Raw genomic sequence first — 18937 nt, 5'->3', positions numbered from 1 at the left:
AATTCACCTGTGGGTTGAGAAGAGAAAAAAGAGTGGGACCACTTCTTGTTTTTTTTCTGTCCAGGCTCAAAATATGGGAGCTGAACACACACTGCTAGTGTGATCAGTGTTGAAAACTAGGTTATATATTTTGGTCTGAGACCTTTCACTGCTTGGTTGATCTGTGCTGAAGTTGAGGCTTTTAGCCTCAATGTAACGTATATAACTCAGTATATAACTTGCTATCCTTCCAGAAGGGGTTTGTACAAGCAGTGGATGAATATGTTAATAAGTGGCCTTTCAAATCAGCAAACAGCAACAAGCTGTTCTGAATCAACGCGGACTTTAATCAAGTCTTTAACTAAATCGCCAACTTTTACATCGTCTGTCAAACGCGGCGAGCAGGAGCACTAGGTAAGTAAATCAAAATCCTGTTACTTTTGTTGTTGGCAGGTCATTATGCACGGCAGAGGCAGAGGAGTAGCAGGCCAGATGGGCCGAGGACGCTTGATGCCAAACAAACAGAACCTGCGAGTGGTGGAGTGCAAACCTCAGCCCTGTATCGTGTCAGTTGAAGGGCTTTCTTCATCAACTACTGATGTCCAACTGAAAAACCTGCTGATGTCAGTGGGACCCATTCAGGTAGGTCAACCTCGGTTTATCATTTTTGTGCCAAAAGGCTTTCATTCCAGAAAGCTCAATTAATTCCCTGACAGTAAATACAATGTGTGTTTATTGGTGATTTATGTTTGAAGGCACCCGCACACACTACACCTGGTCGCAGAGACAAGCACGTGATGCTGCTGCGGCACGGGAGGATTTTGCTAGCTATCACATTCCTACTGCAAGAGTCTCCTTCATTTTGGAATTCCTCTGCTATCTGCTATTTTCTTACACAATACAAGCCTGCCGTTCTATGGGGTTGTTAAAGACAAATGGTTGTATCAAAACAAATGTGGTTTTTGGTTGCTGTCCTTGTTTTTATTGTTGACTTACACCTACCCTCTTTTTTGACTTTTTCCTGTCATCACACTCCTGGGATAAGAGCACTTAATGACCACTGCCCAGTGGAGATTTTGTACCATGTAGTACCTTCTACTTTTTCAGATGAAACACAGTCTCCTCTGAAGGATGTTATTTATCCTTTATTTTTTTAGAAGCTTCTCTTCAGGAGAGACTTGTGAGCAAGGTTATGACACATACACTGGTTTATCTGCTGTGAAGCTGCGGTTCATAAAGTGCCTTCTGGAACTTGCCTATCAGTTAAACTGATTTCAGAAAAATAGGAGCTTTTCAAAGCACTGGGGGGCTTATGTGGCTCTGTCTGACTTATGTATGTTAGTTCATTTGAAAACATCAGTTAATGAATAATGAAACAACCAGACAAGGAGGTTCTTTTTCCTTGAATTTTTTTTTTAATTTTATTTTTGAGTTCTCCTTTTGACAGGATCAACGTTTTCAGACAAATAACGATGCATGAATAGGAGCTGTTCTGTGGACTTCTTTATTAGTGGGATCATCGCTGTTAAAAAACACACTGCTCTCCTAAAGATGTACACTCTGCCTCACTTCTTCCCAATTTAGTAAATGGAATCATGCTGAATTATTTATGCCGTCAATTCAGAGAGGTTTAATTTGTTTGTGAAAGCAAAAGTACTCTCACAAAATACTTTGTCCTTTCATGTTCTGTTGTACTCTAGGAAATTATTCATACAGTTCCAAAGCGCATTTATTCAGTGTTTACTTGCTAAATCTTGCATGAGAATATTAGGAGATTAATAGAAACCCTGCTAGGAAATGCTCACAATTGAGAGAAGTTATTGAGAATGTACTAAAAAATTTATTCAGTACTTGCTGTTTCATAGCAGACTCCACACTCTGGTCTCTCAATTCAATGTCACAGACCAATTTAGAGGAATGTACTTAAAGGAAAAAAAAAAAAACATAACTAATTTTCTAGTAGGATTTGGTACATCCATGTGCCCTATAGACCTTGTCCTCTTGCAGCAGCAGCAGCTGTACCTTTGGAAAATCATGATTTCTAAATTGTCATCTGTTTTCACCTTACCAGAGACCTAAGAGATGCTTGAATTTAGCTAACAATGGAGAAGACTTTTGTGCTAATTCTGCACGTGAATGTCAAGTCTGACATGTAGAAAGCCAGAAACTTCCTGGCTTTTTTGAGATTGAATGATATTTCACAAGTGTGGGTAGTGAGGTACACGGGGGAGAATTGATCCTTTTGGAGGGAGAACGTGGGACTGGTACTACCATATGCAATGTTTAGCTTTTAGGGTTTTTTTATGGTATCATGAGAAGTGGTACCACAGAAGTGTTAACACACTAAATGAGGAAGAGGCAGCAGCAATTTTAAGTGCCTTTTAAGGCAAGAATCGAAAATGAAATGAATGAAAATTTGTGTTGTCTCTGTTGACAGCAATCACGTCTGTACAGATGGTGCTAGATTTTCAAAGAGGTCAATATCCTGAAATGCATGAGTGGATTTTCTTGTGGCTGTAAATGGAATTTTTACTAGTGTTTGTGCACAGTGCTGTACAAAATCCCCTGCAACTGTAAATGGTCAGGAGGCTCTAATAGTGAAAGGACACTTTACTTGGTTATTTCCTCATTCTTCCTTTAAAATTAGTTTCCTGGGAGTGATTTGCAGAAGTGTGCCGCTGAAGGGAGACGAGCAGTGAGTGGAAGAGCTACTCCTTGCCATGTGGATTTGGGGGTTTCTTGTGTGAGGATCGTATGTGTGAGAGGCAAGGACAGGTCATGGCGATGACCAGAGTAAAGAGATCTCAGGCAGTGCAGAGCTCTGGTCTTCTAAGATGAAGTGTTGCAGCTTGATGAACTGAAATAGGAGGGACCTGGGGAGATGTCTATTGTGAGAAAACAGCAGGGTGAGAAATTCTAGCTGCTTTTTTGGAAATTAAGCCAGCTGCCCAGGTATTTAGCTAGTTCAGATGGAATTCAAGAGATAGTAAGGGAGAGAAAAGTGAATCAGTTGTATCTTGACTCCATCTTTAAGACTTTAAGACTCCATCTTTAAGTAAAATATCCTGTCTTTACCTGTTGACTATACTCAGCAAAACTTCCTTAATGAACTGAATTCTGAGATATCAGTTTCATTAATTTTATTTATTCTGAGGCAATTGTAAAAGAAATTTCAAATCTGAATCAGAACTTAAGGAGTTACCTTCCTGCCTGGATGGTGTCTTGAAATGACATGTGGCAATATTGACTACCCAAATCCCTGGTTATACATAAAGATTCCCAAACTGTGGGACATACACCTCTGATGGTGAACAAACGTCTTGCTTCAAAGCAACATGCAAATGCGGCTCATAAATCTGAATATTGTCTCTTGTGTATCAATTTCTGCTGCAGCTGAGACATGAACGTGGGAATGGCTGGAGCGAGGTATCACTCCTAGAGAAGTGATAAAAATACTTGCCAGTGATCTCTTTGGCAACAGGAGTAGACAGCAATACTTGTCCCACCTGGTACAGAACCTCTGCTTAATCTGCACCTTCCACACTGGTGCATCTGTGGAGTAATTGATCCCACAGAAGCTCCTATTTTCAGATAGATAGTTTGGCTCTTTGTTTTGTTGCAGTGTGCTTATCCTGCACGTGTTCTCTCAGAAAGGGGATCTTCACTGGCATAACAGACGTTTTAAATGTATTTTTGGGAAAAGTCTTGTAGTTTATCAATGAAGTGAATGAGGAGGAAAAGTTTACTTGTGTTTTTCTGGACACAAAAGGGTTGGATTCTTGTTTTTAGCTTTTTCATGTGAGTATCGTTATCGAGGTACAAGGACCTTGCACAAACCTGGGAAGTTGAAAACTTTCCTCAGTTTATGATGTTCAATGCTCCTGCCTTTGCCATTGGCTTGCATGAGGTGGTGGTTCTGTGCCTGGGGCTTGGGAATAGCTGGGCATGTATAGGAGAAGAGGAAGGAGATTTTTACATTGGAAGTTGGAAATTCAGCATTTTTCCCTTCTATACTCTAGAAATGAAGAAAATTACCTTTCCTTGTATATAAGCTTTGAAATACCCTCTATTGCCTAATCATTGAAGACTCTTTAATTCTTATCCTTGCTTCATTAAAACTGCTCTATTATTAACATAGGGAGGAAAAAAAAACCCTGCCATTATGATTCTGAAGATACTGAATAGAGGAAGAATCTTTGGGGCTCCAGGAGCAGCTCCTTAGTCATAGCGGCATTTTACAACTCCAACATGATTAAATTAGCAGGAAAAGTGTTTCGTTTCCACACAGAGTTTCCTGTCTTCATCTTTCTGGGGACGATAAGCTTTTAGATACAAACAGTGCACCCACAGTAAAATCTGAATGCCAAACCTAAAATAATTGCATGCTACAAATAAAATTATGCATTCCAAAGAGCTGGAAAGTACAGAAGATTTCTGAGCACACCACCAAAATGAAGCCTCGTGGGGCCTGTGCAGGAGCAGTGACATTCAGTACACAGCCATCCAGAATCACTTGCCTAAAGTAGATTGCTAATAAGTTGCAAAGGTCATGAAAAACTCGGCGCATTTCTGGGTGCTCTTGATTCCAGGTTTAAGGCTTATTATACTGTCTCAAGAGGCTTGTGTGCAGCTAGTGATTGCCACCTTCAGATTTGTTTTTTTTTTTTTTTTGGATGGTGGCAGGTAGAGGGGGGTCATTTACTTGATCTCCAGATAATTTGAGTACTGAGTGATTGTTCTGTGTAGGTGTTCTGTCATTATTTTTAATCGTATTTTCTTACATCAAATCATTGCAAACATAAGAACATCAGCACAAAATCTCAGTATTGCTTTGTGAAGATTTAAGATCATTAATTCTGATATTAAAAAAAAAGGGGGAAAGAAATACTTGAAAACCTCAACAGTTGAATATAGGAGGTGACCGTTGCAAATTTAAGTGTATTTTGGGTAGTTTTACAAATACAAGTTTTACTGTGATACTGTAATAGTTTTTTTCTGGTCTCAGGAGGGAGAGACAATGGCCATGTTGATGTGCTTCTCTTCACTTTCTTAGAGTGCCAGTGCTCCCTAGTGCTCAGTCGGGGTAACGGCAGCTACCTGCACTGGCACTGTAGTCGGAGTTGCTGGGTTTGTTTTTAGTGGAAAGGCAAGTAGGTGGAGATGACGAGCACGATGGGTGAGCGTGGCCAGGGCAGGAGTGCTCTTGCAGGCCAGCAGAGCAGTTCTCCGTGTGACACGGCCCACAGGGCTGGCGTGGTGACCTGTGTGCTCGGTGTGACCTGTAAAAAACATTTTTCAGCTGTTGCAGAAGCTGTGGGAGAAGCCGTGGGTATTTCTGCTTCGTCCTTGGGGCTGGGGGAAGAGAAGAGCAGCCCCACCATGAGCCTGTCCAGCTCAGTCCTGCTGCAGAGCAGTATGTGAGCCACAGATGCCCATCCCGATGGCAGGAGAAGATCCTTTCTTCTTATCTCATGTTTTATATGGAGATGAAAAACTGAGAACTTTTAAAGGCATACTGTAGGAAGTCAAAGGTGGCAGAAAAGCAGGAAGGAGGGACAGAAGGTAGAAGAGATCAGCTGCAACAGCTGAGGATAAAATAAAAACATTCTGTCCCAACCTCTATGCCTGTTGGCAATAGCTTGGAAGTGTCACTCCCAGGAAAGATCCTTCAGGTGTCAGGAGATTGCAAGAATAACAAAAACTTGTCTGCATTTATCAGTGGGAGGGAAGAATAAGTAGAATCCAGTCTCTCTTTTTAGAAAGTGCCTGGCATGCTGCTGTTGGACGTGTTGCAGAGCTGGCTGGATCACACACTGGACATGATGCTGGTTAGGAAAGTTTACACTTGCTTTTGCGTAGACCCTTTCTCCGCAGCTTTGCATGGACAGCCACTCCTAATCCCAGACTCACTGATGAACTGAGTGTACACTCTGTTAGTCCATTTACTTCAGTGAAGAAAATTAAGTAAGGGAGGAAACTTTTCTTTCCTGTGTGTCTCCTATAACTGAAATGAGTGCTTGCTCCAGTCTCATTCCTGCCTTCTTGGTTTCCATCTCCCAGTCCTCTGTTCCCTGCCTTTTAACTTCTTCCTCTCTGTGTAGCCTCTTGGGAGTTTTGGTGTCAAATTTTTTTTTGCTTTCTTGCAAGTAATCTCTTGCTTTCTACTCCTGGAGGTCTTGCTGATTACCTCAAGGCTCTCTGTTTTGCAGTGAAACTTCAGTAGAAATTATCATGCTACTATTATCATACAGGGTATTTCAGTATTATTTGCACTTATATTGTAAAAGTGTAGATTTAATTACAGATTGTGTATAAAGGAGAAATTTGAGGGCAGTGTATGTCTGCAGGCCTAAAGAAATGTATACAGAGGGAACAGTTCTTTTATGATACTCACACTTTATTCACTGGTAATAGTTCAGTTGCAGAAAAAGCCAGAGCTGCTGATGTTTTTTAAAGTTATTGAATTAAATAGTATGTTTTAAAACAGTTTGTAAGCAGACTCTCAATCCAGAGCATGAATGATCATAAAATATTAGTTTGTTGTGTTTTCCATTCAACACAAGGTCTCCATTTTCCCATGGCAGTGCTTAAAGAAGCAGAAAAACAAAATAATCAAGATCAGTACAAGCTCTGTGCTGCCTAAATACTTTCCATATCAAATACTTCTCCTCAGCCTAAACCAGTTTTTTATTTGTAATGCTGGGAACATGTCAGAATGTAATCTCTGCTCTCCAGAGTCAAACAGGAACATGCCCAGCATATCTCTGATCTCAGGCTGGTCTCTAGAAGTGCTGAGCAGTTGATCTGTACACCTGAACCCGTAGAGTAACGAGTCATTTGAAATCCCTTGGGAGTTATTGTGTGTATTGTCAATCCTTTACACCCGAGTGGATCTGGGAAGAGGTTTTCATCCTCTGGTGAATGTCTGACTGGGTCAACTTAAAGAGAAGATGTGAATGAAGTTGTTTTCTCACAGCTGTGACGTTTGGGAGGATTGTGATATTTCAGTTTAGGGATTCCTGATAGAAGGAGACTGTAGTGGAGCGCAGCGTGGCAACAGAGAAATTTCCTGTGGAGGAAATGTGAAGTGTCCTTCTATTACATAGGAAGCCAGGTGATGCTCAGTAGAACCAGTGGGTCCCTGGAGTCCATGCCAACTGGCCTTTTAAAATCAGTGGGTTACAGAGTAATACTAAATTATCATAAAATTCCTTACGAGGTGTGATACTTTGGGAAAGATAGACTTGTATTTATATCATTATAATGGAGGCCATAAGACTAAGGATTACTTTAGCAGTATTTGTTCTTTGCACATGGGAGAACAGCTGTCATTATGACTGTATGAAGACCTGTCTGATGCTCTTAGCTGCTCTATGATACTATCTCAGGTCTAAGACCAACAGAGGGAGTCTGTTTTTCAGAAATGCATGTTGGGCTTGTGTGGCAAGATTTTCATAGCTGGGGTTGGGGCTAGAGGATTGGCTTCTGTGAGGAGCCACTACAAGCTTTCCCTGTGTCTGACAGAGCCAGTTCCAGCTGGCTACAAGTTGAACCTGCTGCTGGCCAGGGCTGAGCTCATCTGTGATGGTGGTAACAGCTCTGGGACAATGTGTTTAAGAAGGAGGAAAAAAAAAACCAAACTGCTGTGGGACTGCAGCTGGAGAGGGGAATGAGAATGTGAGAGAAACAGTTCTGCAGGCACCAAGGTCAGTGAAGGAGGGGGCAGAGGTGCTCCAGGTGCCAGAACAGAGATTCTCCTGCAGTCCATGGTGAAGTCTGTGGTAAGACAGGTTGTGCCTCTGCAGCCCATGGAGGTGGAGCAGCCCGTGGATGACCCCACGCTGGAGCAAGTGGCTGTGCCTGAAGGAGGCAGTGACCCTGTGGATAGCCTGCACTGGAGCAGGCTCCTGGCAGGACCTGTGGCTCTGTGGAGAGAGAGGAGCCCAGCCTGGAGCAGGTTTGCTGGCAGGACTTGTGACCCCGTGGGGGACCTGCACTTAGAGCAGTCTGTTCCTGGAGGCACTGCACCCCATGGAAGGGGCCCACAGTGGAGCAGTTCATGAAGAGTTGCAGCCTGTGGGAAGGACTCACAGTGTAGTGAGTGGAGGACTGTCTCCCGTGGGAGGGACCCCATGCTGGAGCAAGGGGGGAGTGTTAAGGAGTCCTCCCCCTGAGCAGGAAAGACTGGCAGAGACAACGTGTGATGAACGGACCACAGCCCCATTCCCTGTTCCCCTGTGCTGCTCGGGGCAGGGAGGAGGTAGAGAAAATGGCAAGTGAAGTTGAGCCCAGGAAGAAGGAAGAGGTTTGGGGGAAGGTGCTTTTAAGATTTAGATTTATTCCTCATTATTTTACTCCAATTTCATTGGCAGTAAGTTGGTTTTCTCAAGTTGAGCCTGGTTTGCCCATGATGGTGATTGCAGAGCGATCCCTCCCTGTGCTGAGTGCTGAGCTGTTCAGTGTGTTTTCTCTGCCCTGCCCAGCTGAAGAGGGTGAGTGATAGAGCTGCTTGTGTGGGCACCTGGCATCGAGCCAGGGTCAACCCATCATAAAATGCCATTAATTGGTGGTGCTTACTGTATCTAAACATTCTAGAAAGAATCACTTAACAGAGACTTGAACATGCCTGCCTCTAACATATGGTTAGGCATTTAGTAGGACATAACTCAAACTTTAGAATACAAACCAGAAGTCAGCAAGATTTTGTAAGGAAAAACAAAACAAACAACCACCCACCAATAGTAAGGAAGACATTTGAGTTGTGGCATTCAAGTATCAGCCATAGCAGAGGCTGTTAAGAACTTGAACCTGCAACAGGTCGCTGGCAGAGTCCCGTGTAGCAGTCCTTGTGGTATTTTTGGAAACGTGGGGTTGCAGGAGGACTGGCAGTTCTCACAAAGGACTGATATTTTTGCAGAGTCTTGCTGTGGGTCCATTTGGGTTTGCTGGATGAAACGATGGACAAAACGTTTTCTGAGCTAACTAGGATTTTGTAAATCTTACCCATATTAAATGCCAAGCAGAAATACTTTCTTCAGGATTAATAAGTGTTTTCCTTTCTGCTTGTTGTCAAACACTGAGGAATTCCCCCTTTTTTTTTTTCCCCTCTCTCATATCTGTGTTTTTTCTCACCTTACTTTGGCAAAGATCTTCCCAGCCTCTTGCTGTTAAATAGCTCTTGCTTCAAGGCTTCTCATCTGGTGATTCGTAGGAAAGTCATCTGTAATTTCATGTTTCACAGGAAAGTTTTAGCAGCCATTGAGATCCAGAGTCCAAAAATAAGACTTAAATGCTTCCTTTAAAATTGTGTTGTTTCTGTTCATGATATTGATTAACTAAGAAAGAAAAAAGTACAGCAAGAAATCACAAAAGTTTTAATCTATCCTGATGTACGGTAATTTGTTGGGAATAAGAGTTAGGTATGTTGTGGGGAAACAAAAATAATACTGAAAACATTACAGGTCAGCATCTATTTTTGTGCAGGCTCTACAATAGTTAATGCAGTTTTTACTGTAAAAATGAAAGATGAATGCTTGCACATGTGTGGGTTTTTAGGTTAAGGAAATACATGAGTCCTGTCACTGATTGTGGAAACTTTAGTTGTTCTTTACCAGTAAGATGACTAATAGAGTGGGTAGTCTGGCTGGTGAAAGAGCATGATTAAAAATAACAGCGTTCTAGGAGGTTATTTCAAGATCACCTTGCAGTGACTGTGAGAGTACTCAGACTATCTGAGAACTGTGGATGCTAGAAATACCGAATGTTATCACAAATTATTCAAAAAGAGGTGAAAAAATATGTGTTAAACTAGCAAGGTAACATGATGAAGATAGCAAAGTTAATTACTTCTATATGTATTTTCCTAGCACATGTATATGGAATCCACAAAAGCAGAAGCTGGTGAAGTAGGCCCTTAAGATAATGCCTTGGACAACATTTTGAGCTAATCAAATTCCACAGGTTACACAAAAAAAAAAATAATCTGTGTTTTCTTTACTATGACCGTTAACATCATCTAAATGCAAGATCATCTCTAAACTGCCTATCGTCTCAAATTCAAGGAGACAGAAATAATCCATTGGGATGAGCATGCAGTTATTTTACTTCAGATTTCCACTGAAATGGAACAGTAGTTTGTATTCCTAGCCAATAACCCATCTGCTCAGGGTAGGATAGCAGCAGCTCAGGACCTGCATATTCTGGCAAAACTGTACTTGTTCTGTGCCTTAAGCACAAAACTCAAATGTTTAAAAATATTAAGTAGCTATTGCCCCAAAATAAGAATGTAAATTTTCAAGAGATCTTTGTTGGCAGGAAGAATAATGTTCATACTAGTAGGTCATGATAGATAAGGATTTGTTTCAAAGCACAATGTAGTTCACCATTTATCTTGAGATACTAAAAAACTTTGTCAGCAGAGACATTTCTGGTAGTATTTCAGGCTATGGTGGTGATATCATCAAAGTAACTTAGCTTAGTAGTTGGCTTTGTTTCTTGTACAGAAAAAGGTTCTGTTTGTTTTAACCTATATATGATGTATATAACTAAAAAAACATGAAGTGATTCTGCACCATTTTCACTACCATAGTTTAAATGCAACAGAGGTTGAAAATTTGTATTAGAACTGTTTGAATTAATTTTTTTGTGACAGTTTGCAACTGGAGAAGAATAGCTTGTGTAGCATTAGTTTATCCTTTTATTTTGCAGTCCCTAGTTCTCTCTTTTGCTAAAACATAGGCATGTGTAACTGCAGCAGTTGAGACAACCCTGATGCTGGTAGTTGCTGCCTTACCTTTTTTTTAGGCTGTGTCATGGGTGGTGCTGAGACAGTTCAGTGAAGGATGAGATGGATTTGCTTTTCTTTCCTACAGTTGTCTGTATTGATAAGTGAAATTAAATCTGATCAAGATGCTTTTCAATAGACATGCCCAAGAAGTGATGCCTTGTTGCAAAAGCAATTATTAAAATGTATTTAGTGTTTTGATTTCCTTTTTTCCCCTTTGGAAAATAAGGCAATAATGCAATGTAAGAACAAGCTGTGACATCATACCCAAATTAGTCAATAAATGTTATTAATTGATCTGAAAGCTTAAATAAGTTGTCCATAATAATATTTAGATAGTTTGCCTAATTTTGCTATGAAGTCTGCACTGTACCATATTTTCTGCCATTAGTCAATTTTTTTACATGCTAATTACTGAGCAGCTTCTTAATAATTTATCATTTATCAGTATATAAACTGCAAAATCACATTTTGCTTTTGTGTATCTCAAGAATATTAGTGCAATAATAGTTTGGTTCTTCTGGGAAAAGTCACTAAATGCAGCTTCTCTTCTTCAGTGGATCACAGCAGGGGTCTGGAGCATAAAGCATTGGGAGACTCTCCTGTGGTAGCTGACTGAGACCTGATGTTGTGAGGAACAGTTGTCAGCAGGAGGGCTGGAGATGGTTCAGGAGAGGGGAGAGAAGTAGGTGACAGCAGGACATGCAGGGTACTGCTGAAGGGATGTGTCCCCAGGTTCTTTAACAGTTCCTCTTTTCCAGCTGTCTCTGAAACATTCATCCTTCCAGTGACTCAGGTTTTTCTCAAATTAAAAGTGTCAAGTTTCTTGAAAAGAACAGATTTCCTTTTTTTTTTTTTTTTTTTTAAAAAAAAATCACAATTCAGAATTATTTGTTTTCAAACTCTTAAAAATCTGTTTCTAAATCTTAATTAATGGCTGTGATTAAGTCTTAGTGTCCAAAATGTTGTCCTTAGTGATAGGACTTAGGTTTTTTTCCTAGCCAGAAAAGTGTTGTCAAGAAAGTGTGTATTAGATATGGTTCTGTAAATTGGAATAAAATTACATCAGTGAAGGGGGAGAACACAAACTTCAGCAGTTTCTTCACCCACTCTGGCAGATAACCTCCAGAACTGAGCTTTCTTTGGCACTTTCTGCCACATGATTGTATTCTTCTTGGTAAAGTTTTTTTTGTTATTTTAAAGCTGTCGTGTTCCTACCAGCTCAGAAGCTGAGAAGCTGCAGTGACTTGGCTAAGCCTTTCCATTGGAGCAGCTTTCAAAAAACTGTACAGTGCAAATTAAACTCCTGATGGTTGATCACCTTTGCTGAATCCTATAACTTTTCCTCAGCTTTCACTTTGAAATCAGAGGAGTGGTGGAAGTATTAAACTTCTGTGATTTTCCTGATAGGAGGGAAGTTCCCTGTCAGTTGCAAGAAGGTGCAAGGTAGCTACTGCCAAAGTTAGTTGGTTTAAAATCACAGATAGGTAAGTTACAGAAGGAGCCTAGAGCTGAATTGTCAGGCTTAGATACAAAGAAAGATGATTATCTGGTGTCATGGCTTCTGTTAAATAAACATCATACCCAAGTGAGTTTTATCTGTTCAACAAAGACATAAGTAGGCAATTTTAATAGCAAATTTAGTCTAGGCATTTGATATCTTGCTTAAATTCTTCATTAGATTGAATGAGCAGGCTGCACGTAGGATTTAAAATTCTTCCACCAAGAGATCTCAGAGTCACCCTTAAAATGTGTCAACAAGTGGGGTTAGAATCATAGAATTGTTTAGGTTGGAAAAGACCTTTAAGATTATCAAGTCCAACCATTCACCTAACTAACAACTCCATTGCTAAAGCATGTCCTTAAGTATCACATCTGCATGACTTTTAAACATGCCTAGGGATGGTGACTCCACCACTTCCCTGGGCAGCCTGTTCCAGCACTTAACGACCCATTCAGCGAAGAAATTTTTCCTGACATCCAACTAAACCCTCCCTGTCACAGCTTGAGGCCGTTTCCTCTTGCTCTGTCACTTGTTAGTTGTATGTTTCTTCTCCAGGAGTGGTTGTTTGTCTGAAGGTGCACAGTACTTGTCTAGATGATGGTACACAGTCTTTGCAGGTGAAGTTTAAAATCCTGAAAACCGACCATCAGAGTGCTGGAATCATCCAGTTGTGGGGGGATGCTGCTGCATTCCAGGCAAGATGCAGGAGCAGAGAATTATGTTTATACATCAGGAGCTTATAGCAATATCTAGGCAAGTTTTTTGAAGTGCTTATATGCATACGTATATATGTGTGTGTGTGTATATACATATATATATAAAAGTACATATAATGCTCAGTACAAAACTGGATTTCCTCTGTGTAGAAATTTAGGCACAGAAAAGAATGGTAGTAATTCCTTAATTCTGCATCCAAAGCAGTAAGAACAATTGGACACTGGGAGCTGGATCAGAACAATTGAACATGCTGCAGCATAGGCCATTAAATATAGAAAACTTGCTGTGAGATACTGGGATCACTGTGGCATGGAGCTTTAAAATTGCTATTGAAACCTTCAGATCTGTTTTAACCTAGTTACTGTGAAGTATCTGTAGCCAGTGTTCACAGGCTCTGAGCTGACAGGATCATATTTCCATCCTGAATATTCTGTGATGTTCTCATTCTGATTCAGGGATCTTATTGATGGTTGTGTATGTACCTACTTGATGTGTAAAACTTCATCTTGGATTTCTCAAGTGTCTTTGTAAAATATGCTGTTATAACTAAAGTGCTAACTCAAAGCATCAACTTTAATCTTAGTAAGTCTGATAACTCCTCATTACCAAGGCCACAGGACTGCTCCCGTGGGATCATCTTGCTATTGCCTGGGTTTACTTCTGCAGCAGTTCTCCAAAGCTCTGACTGAGGCATGCTATGGTTTTGGAGACCTCAGTACTACATAGAGCCATGTATCAGAGCCATGGACTTGTCTGGGTAGATGTGTTGCATGGTTTCCCATTACCAGGAGGACTTGGGAAGTGGTGACCTAAGTCATCTCATTGGGGTTGTGTGGTGGTTAGTGTCTGTCAAAAGCTAGCCAGTTTTCCTTGTTAAAACACTGTAGGATGTGCAGTCTGAAGATCAAAACCTGCCACTTCTTTTTCCTGTTTCTGTCCTGTTTAGCCAGTGGAAAGCCCTAATCCTTTAATTGTACAACAGGCAAATGACTCCAGGTGCTTGTGTGTAAGGCTGTGTTCTGCTCACTTGAATGTTTCTTACTCAGCTGGTGGAGGTTTGGCTGCAGGGTTCATCTGTATGGATTGAAGTGAAGAGCTTAAGGAGTGGTGGTCTAAGCTTTCCAGTTGGTACAGTTGCTTAATGCACCAGCTCAAACACCTTCATCTGGGTCCCCAAGTGCAGTCTCAGAAGTCTCTCTCCATTTCCTAGACACTAGCAAGAGAAGAGAAATAGGCTTCAATCAGTTTGGTGTAAAATGAGGGGGTTTTAAGCGGAACTTTAAGCGAATATCTCAAATATGTTTTGTTTTTTTGTCTCTGCAGAGTTTACAGATGCTTCCTCAACAACGGAAAGCCATAGCAAAATTTAAGGAGCCAGCACATGCTTTAGCATTTCAACAGAAATTCCACAGGTAAATAATTAAGCGCTGCTGCCACCTCGGTTCCTTCCCTCCCTCCAAAAGATTAAATCAAGTCTCCTCTGCTCAATGTTTCTCTTAATCCAATCAAGCATCTGTTTACTAGTGACCTTCATAGACCTTCCTTGTCTGTTCTTCATCCCTAGAATCAGTCTGAGTACCAGGTTTAAATTTCTTTTAACTTCCAACAGGCACATGATAGATCTGTCCCACATAAATGTGGCACTGATAGTTGAGTGATGTCTGCTGAGAGAAACCCTGACACTAACAGAAGCGTACTGAGGAGCTACATGAGGCACAGTGGCAAAATCATCAGGTTGTGAAACCTTGCAGCTTAGTCTTTAACTGCTGTGTTGAACTACAGAAAGCAGCAAGATGTCCTCCAGAAGAGCTGAACTTGAGAGGATCTGCAAAGGTGGAATTTCTGTTTGATTTGTTCACGTTCTGTTGTAACCACATGGAACTACAGACTTTTTTCAAAATGCTTTCAGTGCATGTAGACACTGTTCTTCGAGATCCTACTGTGTGACCACAGTGACTTGAGAGAGAACGTTTACATCGAAAGATTTAAAAACTTTCTTCATAGCAAAGAATATTTGATAATGGTTGCTCTTATCTTCAGTGCGAGGTATTTGAGTGAAAACTCACTTTTCTAAACAAAACCCATTAGTTACGTGGTGTACCTGAGAGCACGGAAGGTATTCTTGTGTAGATTTAAATGTGGTCTGCTTCACTGCATAGCAGTATGCTGAGAAGCTCTGGAGGTGACACTGGAAAACTGTAGTTTTGGTCTGTGTAAATAAGTCTGTCTTTGCATTTTTTTCTATTCCAATGCAAACTTCCATCTTCTCCTTCCAACTCCACTTATTCCATAAAACCGTGTGTAGGAATAACATTGTTGTATTTTCCCTTGTTTTTTAAGGACAAAGATCTTGGCCCTTCAGTAGCATTGTGGGGTAGTGAACTCCCAAGTTGTAACTAGTAAATGACATTGCCAGATACAAGGAAAAAGAAATATTTGGTGGCTCATTTCAAAACTGCTACACAGCAAGAGTGGCACATTCCTCAGAGTTCTTTTGGGCTAGTGTTTCATGATTGCCTTATGCTTTATTTTGATTAGTTTTTTTTTTCCCCTTCCAAGATCTATTTTGTGACTAATGCTGAACCATAAGAAACCTGTAACTGAAAGGATTTGGTTTGATATGTTGTTCCAAATAAATACTGGACTATAAGGATATTGTGAACCTGCTGGTGAACATGGAAGTTCCCCAAAATTACGTGCAAACAGTTAAGGAGCTTATATTTTATTCAAGGTAAAATCCGTAATATTTCCTTTTGGTTAGAACCATCTAGATGGTGTTGCCAAAGGAACAACTTTTTCAGTTACTTCTGAATAAACTTATTAAAATGTCATCTTTATATTGGATTCCAGTTTTTATGAACATTTCCTTAGTTTTAAGGCTGTGAGTTTTTGCTTCGTCCTTTATTTTAGGAATACTCTTACGCACTCCACCTACTATTTGAAGTGGGGGGACTTAGAGAAACCTTATAGGTTTGGTACCTGAGTGACTGCAGAAGAACACTATTGGTATGTAATGAAACACCTGTGAATGGGGTCCAAAATAGGTGTGCCAAGCATGGAAGCAAATATAGTATCATAGATTATTTTAGTTTTTTCATTTAATTGTAACCAAGTCACAAAGACCTAATTGGCTTTCTTCCAGTTTTGATCCAGATTTTCTATTAAGTAGAAGCTACTAAAATAATGATGGAATAATAAATACTGTCAAAAGTCTGCTAGGTAAAACCTGCTCTTTGAAGTAAACCAGATTAATGTAATATTTTGAAATACTGCACTGGGAGAAATGTTGAAAGAATCCTCAGTTTACAACTTAGTGACGAGGCACAGTAACATCGTGAGAGTTCTTGCATGGAAGTGAGTTTTACACCCATCTGTGTAGTTCCTCACTTGAGCATAATACTCAATAACATCCAACACAGTTACTATATGTAAAGTGTGGTTAGTGCCTCAGGGTAGACCCAAGCCCAGGACAGAGAAGGAGCTGCAGGCAGGAGGTGCCTGGTGGGAGCTGACCCTGAAGACTTGTGCAAGGTGATCTGCCCTGTGCTGTTAAACTCCTCACACCGTGAGCACTTGGACCCCTATGCTGCCTCCTCAGGTTATGTAATTTTTATTTTTAAGAAGTAAATGCTTACCTGTAAAACAACTTATTAAACAGTTACTCAGCCCACTGTTAGGGAGTGGCTTCTCTATAATGAGAAGGATGGGAAGACATCTCAGGGTGGAGCAATAATAGTTCATGTCTGGAAATCTGGGTTAGACACAAATGCCAGACAGGCTAACAACTGAGTTCAGCAGTAGGAACATCTGCAGTTGATCAGCTGTCCTGTCAGGAGCAAATATTATTGGGGTTAGAGGGTTTCTTGGAGCCTAAGAATATGGGTTCGATTCAAAAGCCAAAGAAGTTTGTAGAAACGCTCCTGCTTTGGGTTTTGAATCCATCCCAAAGAGGCTGAGGTGCAGCCAACTTAAGTTTTAAGAATTTTTATTAAGGTTTTTTTTTTTTTTTGAGACAAATGCATTGGCTTTGGAATAAAGATGTGAAATTGCCTCAGATCAGTTTAAATGTAGGAGGCGATGTCAGCAATGCCTGTGCAATGACTAGGAGCATCCTCTTAAAAGGCGGTTGCAGTAGATTATTGCTGGTGTGTAGACAGTACAGGCAGGTCACTGGTGGTGATTTTAGCTGCTTGTTGCAGTACCTGGGTATCTTACTGTATGTCAACATACCGTATGTATGTCTATATGCATTTTCTTATACACATACATACACCCTCTGTTGTTGCCATATCTCTCTAATATCTTAAAAAAACTCAGTAGCAAAAGTAGCAGTTAGGTGAGTCATTTGTCTAAAAGTTTGTGTTTTGTTAGTTCTCAAATTCTAACTTAAAAGTGGACCTCTTGGCAATGATCAGTGTGGATGGTAGAGCTCCTTTAGATCCGTATGTTGTCTCCTCCCAAAAAAAGCCAAAGGAAGCAGAGGTAAAGCTAGATGGACGTGTTCTTGCCATGTTCTCTTTCAGCACATAGTTAAATCTGAACATCTTAAGTTAACCATCTTCGAAGATCTGTTGCAACCATTATCTTGTTCTTAATTGTGCATTCAAAATATGATGCAAAGAGAAAAAAAAAAGACATTTAATGTAGTATGTAAATATTGACCTTTTAAAATTAAAATGTTACTCAAAGTGCTTACATTCAACCACATCTTAGCTATTTGTTAGTTTTTTTTGTGTTGTCTTCTCTAAGTTTATTGGATACAGTTCCATAAATGTTGATGTGTTTTTGTGTATATCTTCAAATTTTTATAAAGATGCTAGTAAGTCAATACGTATATCCTGATCTGTGTATTATTTGTTCAGTTTTTATTAGCATAATTTTATAATGATTTTAATAGGCAACTTCAGTAGGTGATTATATGGAGCCAACTTTTTTTTTTCCTATTATTTTGGTTTTATCTTGTAGCACTGGAGAATTCACTTTATAACTATTCATATTTTGCCTTGACTAAAAGATTGGATTGGCCGTATGATTTGTGGTGTTTTAGTAGAATGTTCTACCTTTTTATTTAAAAAAACCCATCATCTCTATCCTTCAACTTTTGAGGGGAAATACAGCGTACTGTCAGACCAAGTCATGGGGTCTCTAGGTTTGGTCCGTTGTGCTGTACAAGTCATGTAATATTGTTCTCCAAAGTTCGGGATATTTTGGGTTTACACGTAATTCAAGTTGATATGTAACACGTTGGTTCATCACAATGTTAGCAACTGGTGTGGCACATGTGGTGTCTGATGGAACAGTGTGCAGTGCTCAGACAGCTCGGTATCGTTGGTGCTGGACAGGGGGAGGACAGGTCCACAGCATCTCCACAGCTGGAGGGGCTGTCCTGCAGCTGTGTATCTCTAAGTACTGGTGAGGAGTCATTCTAGGCAAGGATATTGTTCTTCGCCCACATACGTCTCCAGAGTGACTTGGGGAAAGAAGAGTAAATACTGGCTCCCCCTCTGTAAAGCATCTTCAGATACTTCATTTATTCCACAGTTCAAATCTGAAAATTCACTTCCAAATTTCTGTTAAAAAAAAAAAATCAAAAAAAAAACCCAAGTCCATCTAGGCATTAAAATGCCACAGAGATGGAGCATTTCCATTCTTTGATGTTAGGTTTCCCCTGCAAAGGTACAGATGAGATACCTTTTTGTAAACAGTAGGTTATTTCAGAATAACCTTCAGGGTCTTCATCCTATCTTCTTAATATTATCTGGTTACTCAGAATGAGAAAAAAAACCCTTTTACTTGAATGAGAAAAAATCTTTTACTTGGTGCTGAATTTTTTTATATATTTTTTAAAACTTAGTATCTTTTTATCTGTTTAGCCTGAAATTGTGCAATTCTCCTGGAAGCTGCTGTGGGTGCTTCCTATCGTTGCACACAGTAACTGTGTGTCTGTATGTGTG

At 40.2% G+C, this 18937-nt stretch overlaps 1 protein-coding gene across 1 annotated transcript; it reads left to right on the top strand.

Annotated features, from left to right (window-relative positions):
- The first annotated feature begins 438 nt into the window (after positions 1-438).
- LOC103782213 (RNA-binding protein 33-like) lies at positions 439-15407 on the top strand. Its single transcript, XM_008949967.1, has 3 exons — positions 439-621; positions 14307-14395; positions 14593-15407. Exons 1-3 carry the CDS (start codon positions 439-441, stop codon positions 14639-14641), a joined length of 321 nt encoding a protein of 106 aa, XP_008948215.1. The 3' UTR covers positions 14642-15407.
- The last annotated feature ends 3530 nt before the right edge of the window (positions 15408-18937 follow it).

Source organism: Merops nubicus, unplaced genomic scaffold, assembly GCF_000691845.1.
Source record: "Merops nubicus isolate BGI_N331 unplaced genomic scaffold, ASM69184v1 scaffold19211, whole genome shotgun sequence".
Classification (NCBI taxonomy): domain Eukaryota; kingdom Metazoa; phylum Chordata; class Aves; order Coraciiformes; family Meropidae; genus Merops; species Merops nubicus.
The sequence above is the reverse complement of the archived record's forward strand: the minus strand, read 5'-3'. Positions and strand labels throughout refer to the sequence as shown.